Source organism: Pteropus vampyrus, unplaced genomic scaffold (assembly GCF_000151845.1).
Source record: "Pteropus vampyrus isolate Shadow unplaced genomic scaffold, Pvam_2.0 Scaffold485, whole genome shotgun sequence".
Lineage (NCBI taxonomy): Eukaryota > Metazoa > Chordata > Mammalia > Chiroptera > Pteropodidae > Pteropus > Pteropus vampyrus.
In genome coordinates this window covers 344,976-351,251 of record NW_011889266.1, presented here as the reverse complement: position 1 = coordinate 351,251, position 6,276 = coordinate 344,976, and the positions used below count along the sequence as shown (strand labels likewise).

The 6,276-nt window shown below is 43.6% G+C and overlaps 1 protein-coding gene across 1 annotated transcript in view; it reads left to right on the top strand.

Annotated features, from left to right (window-relative positions):
• LONP2 (lon peptidase 2, peroxisomal) overlaps positions 1 to 6,276 on the top strand; it is a gene marked incomplete at its 5' end in the record, with an annotated part of 57,206 nt that overhangs the window by 12,323 nt on the left and 38,607 nt on the right. The window contains one exon of the mRNA XM_023524647.1: positions 2,555 to 3,045. Within this exon, the coding sequence (XP_023380415.1) occupies positions 2,555 to 3,045 (491 nt within the window). The remainder of the gene's footprint in view (positions 1 to 2,554; positions 3,046 to 6,276) is intronic.

Below are 6,276 nucleotides of genomic sequence, written 5' to 3'. Positions count from 1 at the left end.
GCTTCAGCCCCGTTATTTTTCTCCTTTGACAGTGGAACTTGTGCACAATGTGAGGGACATCGGGGTAACTCAGTGACAACGGGAGTCTTTGAAATTTGGGGATTTTTCTGTGTGGCAAGGTTTTAACTAAGAAGAGCAATGCAGTGTGTATGTAGTGCAGTGAGCTGAGAATGTAAAAATGACAGGTTCGATTATTCGCCTTTAGTAAGTTGCTCTCAGGCTCCTCTCCTCCCCACTCGTCCAACACATATAGTGAAGTTAATTTCTAACTACGAATTTTTACCAGGCCTATACAATATAATCGTAGAGATTTGGGGGCAAACTGTTAATTTGAAGAGAGAGCTGACTCCCATTCTTTACAAAAATAATCAAGAACATACAAAAACAGGGCCAAGCAATTGTTAGTTTGTTTGTTTTTTAAGCCTACAGCACCCGATCTTCCTAGGTTGTCTCCCATCCAAGTACTAACCAGGCCCGACCCTGCTTAGCTTCCGAGATTGTTATTTTCCAACCCTGAAGGAGACCGTCCACATGCCAGCAGCCAGGGGAGTTTCTGCCGGGCGTTGTCTGCACTGGAGAGCGTAGCTCCCGTGCGCCCGTCACGGGAGGGCTGCTCGCTGCGCAGCATCTCGGCAGCGGACAGGATGGTGCATGTGGTCCAGTAGGAGCCTTGTCGTAGTCCAGTAGGAGCCTTGTCGAGCTCCTAAGCCAGTACCGTGTAGAACTAGGTCTGAGTACACGCTGTGAACATGCTTAGAAAACCAAGAGATTCCTCTCGTGATTCCCGAAGGAGATACTTACCCAAGTAGAGATCAGCAAAAGCAGAGAAGAAAGAGTTGGAGGAAATAAGTTTTCTAATTTTCCCATCTTGAATAGAAGGAGCCAGTAGATACCACTTCAAACTTCCAGGTGTAAATAGACAAATATATGTTCAAGTGAGTTTTAAATGTTTTACATGTAACCCCAAGTATCATTCCAAATAGGAAGCATGCAGTCTAAATCACTAAAAAGAATAATCAGAAAAAATATATCCTGTATAGAAAAGATACAAAACAATAATTTATATAGCATGGAATTATCTTTCCTTAAAAGTTTGAAAGAACTTACTTTTAAAATTATCTTAACTTGGCTTATATTCTTAGAAGAATATAGTTTTCTTTTTTTTTTTTTCATAGAGTTTTCCTTTTTTTCTGAATTAAATTGAATTCTGTTCTTCATTTACTAAATGTTAATCAGGAATGGATGTTGGGTTGTAATAACTGCCTTTTAGGTCCAGAATGACATTTTGATGGAAATATTTTCACCTGGGAAATGGTGGTGTAATAAACATATCGAAGATCTAATATCGATCCATCTTTGTGTGATTAAATGAATCCCACCGGACAGTTTAATATTTAGATACACAGAATGGATTGGTCTGGAGTTCTGTGTTAACTGTGCTAGGCCTTGTTGTCATGGTTAGCATTATAAGCCGGTGGGGAACTTGGTCTTTCGTTTACACATATACATTTATTAGTTGGGTTCCCTTCTTCCCTTTCCTGATGGCTCAGCTGGGACCGTCGATGCAGTCAGTGAAATTATATATATCGCTGCTTAGCTAGGCTTTTGTTGACTGGCTTGAGAACCAAACTATTATTTAAGGCCACTTTTCTTCCTGTAGGAAAACCGCAGGAAAACATCAGGTTTTCTAGAACGAGCAAATGTCTGACTGACAGAGAGGGCCCGCGTGCGTTTGTCACCCCCCGCCTCCTCTTTCGCAGTCACCGTGGTTCTGTGGCTGGGTCTCATCCCCCGACTCCACGCCTAGTGTTTAATCTATGACTATCGTAAAGACATCAGTAAATCTGATGAAAGCTTGGCTTATAAACAGAGCCTAATTCATACATTTCTGGTGAGACTTAAATCAGTAGAACTTAAGCAGTTCTTTACGTCTTAACGTTTTTTGACCCAGCACTTTTGTTTATAGAAGATTAGCTGAAGGGAAGAATTATGGATATATGTGGAGATTTAGTTCAAAGGATGCACAGTGAAGAATGCTTTGTCACTGTGGAGATTTATAGACAGCCCGAAATGCTCTGCAGTACGGAATTAGTTAAGTGAGTGTGGATAATGAAATGATGGAGTATTATGTAGCCACTAATATGTTAGTGAAAAGTACGTTTGACACTGAAAGGTGGCCGTAATGTATGAGGTGAAAAAACATTTTACAAACTTGAAGGCTTCATATAATTGCCCCTTTGAAAAACAAGACTGTAGGCAGCACACGGGCATGTGCACACACACACATGCACGCACACTCGCGCGCGCGCACGCACAGAACCCGAATGACACCTACTAGAGTGAAGGCGATGCTCTGGGGAGCGTGAGGTTACGGGCGACGGTGGCATCTTTTTCATTAATGTCACCCAGTTTTCTGAATGAGCATATGTCGTGGAAGTAAGGAGAAAAAACACCAGAAGAGGAACAGACTTCAGTAGAAACAGAACGTGTAGAAATTAGTGTCCATAGATACAACGTATATCTGGGAAATCATTCCAGATGAAATGAGTATTAATTGCGAGTTTTTCAGTGTGTAGTGTCTGCTATTTCTGTAGCTACTAAATCTTCTAAAGCAAAAACCCCAAGCCTGGGTCTCCCTAAGGACGTGTTCAGAAGGGTCCAAGTCTGTCCTTGTCACACCTTTTTTTCTAAAAAAAAAAACCTTTTGACCCTTGCCAGCCTTGAAAAGAGTTCTTCCATTTATAAGCCCCACATGCTCAGCTTATTGCCGTTGGCTTATTCGACAGACCGGCTGGACATCCGAGCAGCCCGGGTTCTTCTGGACAACGACCATTACGCCATGGAAAAACTGAAGAAGAGGGTGCTGGAGTACCTGGCTGTGCGACAGCTGAAGAGCAGCCTGAAGGGCCCCATCCTGTGCTTCGTCGGCCCCCCCGGCGTTGGCAAAACGAGTGTGGGCAGATCCGTGGCCAAGACCCTGGGCCGAGAGTTCCACAGGATCGCGCTGGGGGGCGTGTGCGATCAGTCGGACATCCGGGGACACAGGTGGGGCCTCTCTCTCTCCTTCCCTTTCGGCGGGGTGGAGCCCCCTTGAAAGCCAAGCATAGTGGGCCTCTTCCTCTGGGGGGCCGTTTGTGATACCAGGCAGAAGGGACATTTAGGGTACGTCCCAGCTGGCCCGGGGCCCTCCACAGTGGCATACCCAGACAAGTCGGGCTCTTGGTGCGATGGCGGGTGGCTGGTCGGTGCTTCGGCTCTCCTGGGACCTCACTGGCGTGCACTGATGAACAAGTTACGATTAGACATCATAACGCCTTCACGTGCATTTCGGCCCAGTAGTGTTTCATGAGTACTGAGCCATGACTCTTAGGGTGTAAAAAGTAAGTGTGGTGTGGCCGGGCCAGGTGGGAGCGGGTAGACGATCTTCCAGAACGAATTTGTTAGGTTCGCAGCCTGAACTTCCTTTTCAGAAGGCTGGTTTACAGTATGAGTAATAAGGAGAAAGGTTAGGATAGTTATTAAGGCTCATTCTTGCATTTTTGACACTTTTTCTGTAAAAACACATTAAACTATAAGAACTGCGTCTGACTAATCCAACACTGGAGTCAGATTTGCATGTGACGCTCATCATTTTGTTCTCTGTGGTCTGCTCGGATGGGAAGGAGCTTCGGGAAGGCGCGAGCCTCTGGTCCACAGTCGTGGGATGACGGGCCTGCAGAGTGCGTTGGGGAACACTTAAAGATGTAGAGATCGTGAGCTGCTCATGAAAGAATATGGTGTGCCCTGAAATCAATACGTTATACATCCATTAAATCCCAATCTTAAAACTTTTTCAAAAGAAACTGCTTAACTTGCGGTAGAAAGTAATGACACAAGGTAAAACTTCTGTCCTCAGACCATCCCCTCAGCCCAGATTCCAAGTGGAGGCTTTGCCAAGCAGTGGCACCCAAGGGTAATGTCAGCGCGTGCTTGCGGTGAGCCAAGTGTGGACTGAACTTAGGTCACGGCGGGGCATAAGAATATGATGATTTCATGACGTCTTACTTTCCATCTGCCTCATTCATAAGATCACTGGCCTTAGGCAGAGATAGGCACCTTTAGAAACTTTTCCATGAAAAAAATGGTTCTTTTAACTCTCTTTTATTTGCTTATTTACAGTTCTTATGCTGTAAAGAAAAATCATTCCAAGAATTGAATGAATGAGCCATGAGGGCTGCAGTTTCACTCAAGGAAGTCATTGAGTCGGGGCATTCTTTTTGTTGTCGTTATCAAGGTTTTATTTTACAATTAGTATTTTATCTTTTTTTTTTAGTGGTTTTATTTTATTATTAGTTTCAGATATCCAGTACATTGGTTAGACATTTATATAGTTTCTGAAACGATCCCCTGATTGCTATTCTTTCTGGCAGTTTCAAACAATATTTTTATTCTCTAGACTTTATTCTCACTTGTGCCACTAGAGGCTGTAGTTTGCTTCTGTAAGGAAATTGGCGTCTTGCACCAATCTTGGAGAAGCTGGATCTAGGACCCGAATCTTCTCATTTTAGCTACAGAGCTTCGGGGAGGTGTTCCGCGTGCAAGTGACTTGACTCGTGGACTCAGAGTTGTTTTAGTTTATCCGTTTTGTTACTGGTAGCATAGTATTTAAGCATCCGATGAGATTTAGAGAACGAGTTTGTGAAATAATTAGCACGTGAAATTAATGTCAGGGGCACATGACCTGTAGGTGATTTGTCTTCATTTCTTTCCACGTTGACATCGATCCCTCAGGAAGACGTGAGAAGTGCTTCCTCGGCGCCTGGCACGCGGCGAGCAGTCCATAAAGATTAGCTTCCGTTATCAGTTTAATTCTAAATTCCCAGGAGGATCAGTTGAGATTTACATGTTTCAATATGACTTTTTATAAAATTCAGTCCGATTTTTAAATCGTACCAAAAATATCCTGTTCTTGGCATTATTATTTAATTTGTGCGGCAAAATCGTGGGAAAATATATTTTCGTGGTGCCCAGTGGTGGGCGATGTAGTATCATAGTTCTCTCCACCTGTGAACGTGGCGGGGTTTACACAGGTCTCTTTTTCAAACGTTGACTAATACTGATAGGTGTACAATTTGTTCACATTTTCAAGTGCATATACTTTCATGCGTGTGACTATCGTTAAGAAAATCGACTCTAAATTAAGAATTTGTAAAAGAAGATCGTGTATTTGCCTCAAACGTGTAAACATGAGATTTTTAAGTACGATGGCATGCGTAGCAGCTGTGATCACTGCCACATAGAAGGTGTGTAGGTTTGTCTGTGAATCAGACAGATCTGTTAAGCCTGAGTTTTGGTGCACCTTGCTGGTAATTGCCCTAGCTGTCACTGTACCAGAGGTTCGCTTAAATGTGACAGCAGCCTGCCCTGTGCCATTGGGGACTTAGTACTTTCCTACCCTGCAGGCTTCCAAAGCCTGGAGAGAATTTTAATTTCAGAGCCTGTGGGGAGCAGGTGGAGAGCGGGTGTGGTTGCCGGGGCGGGGGCGGTGAGCCGCTGCGAGCTTATGTCAGGGTTATGGGTTGGAGGAGAATGGGAGGGGTGAAGGAACAGCCGAGGGTCACAGCGTGACACGGGCTGGAGTTTGTGGGAACAAGTGGTTCCATGCGAGAGTTGAGGCATTTTGGAAACGCCCAGGTCTTGGCATCCAAGTGTTGGTCACATGGTCACGATTAGAGTTCATGCAAAGTTTTGTTTTTCCTCTGCCTCTGAGTGGGCACCGCTGTTCTGCAGTTTTAAAATAGCCAAGGAAAAACAGAGCTGCTTTATGTTATCTTCCTTGCTTGCTCTCTTGATTTTTGTCACTCACTTTCCCTATTTTCCCATCCAGGGGACTTCAGCCTTTTGCTAGAAGTACCTCTTCATGTGAAGGAAGGTGCTGATAAGTTGAGAATTAATTTGAAAAGTGACCAAAGCTTTGTGTTTTCGAGTTAAATGATGATGAGGTAGGAGATGGAGAAGAAAAAGAAGGATTCGATTTACATTTAAATCTTAAACTGGGAAAATAATAGTGGTCTGACAGAACACTGGCCCGTCGTTTCTGTTCATATTATTTTGAGTGGCTTCAAAGGATGAAGAATCTCATTTATGCTCCATATTAAGTCCTGCAGTTTTTCAGTCTTGTCGATATTTCTCCTTTAGGTTTATCTCCGTTGGGATTTTTCTGTCCTTTATAAATCAGAGTCTCGGTTCCCATCTATCAGTTGTTAAAACTTATATTTTTATATTTAAATGTTACAT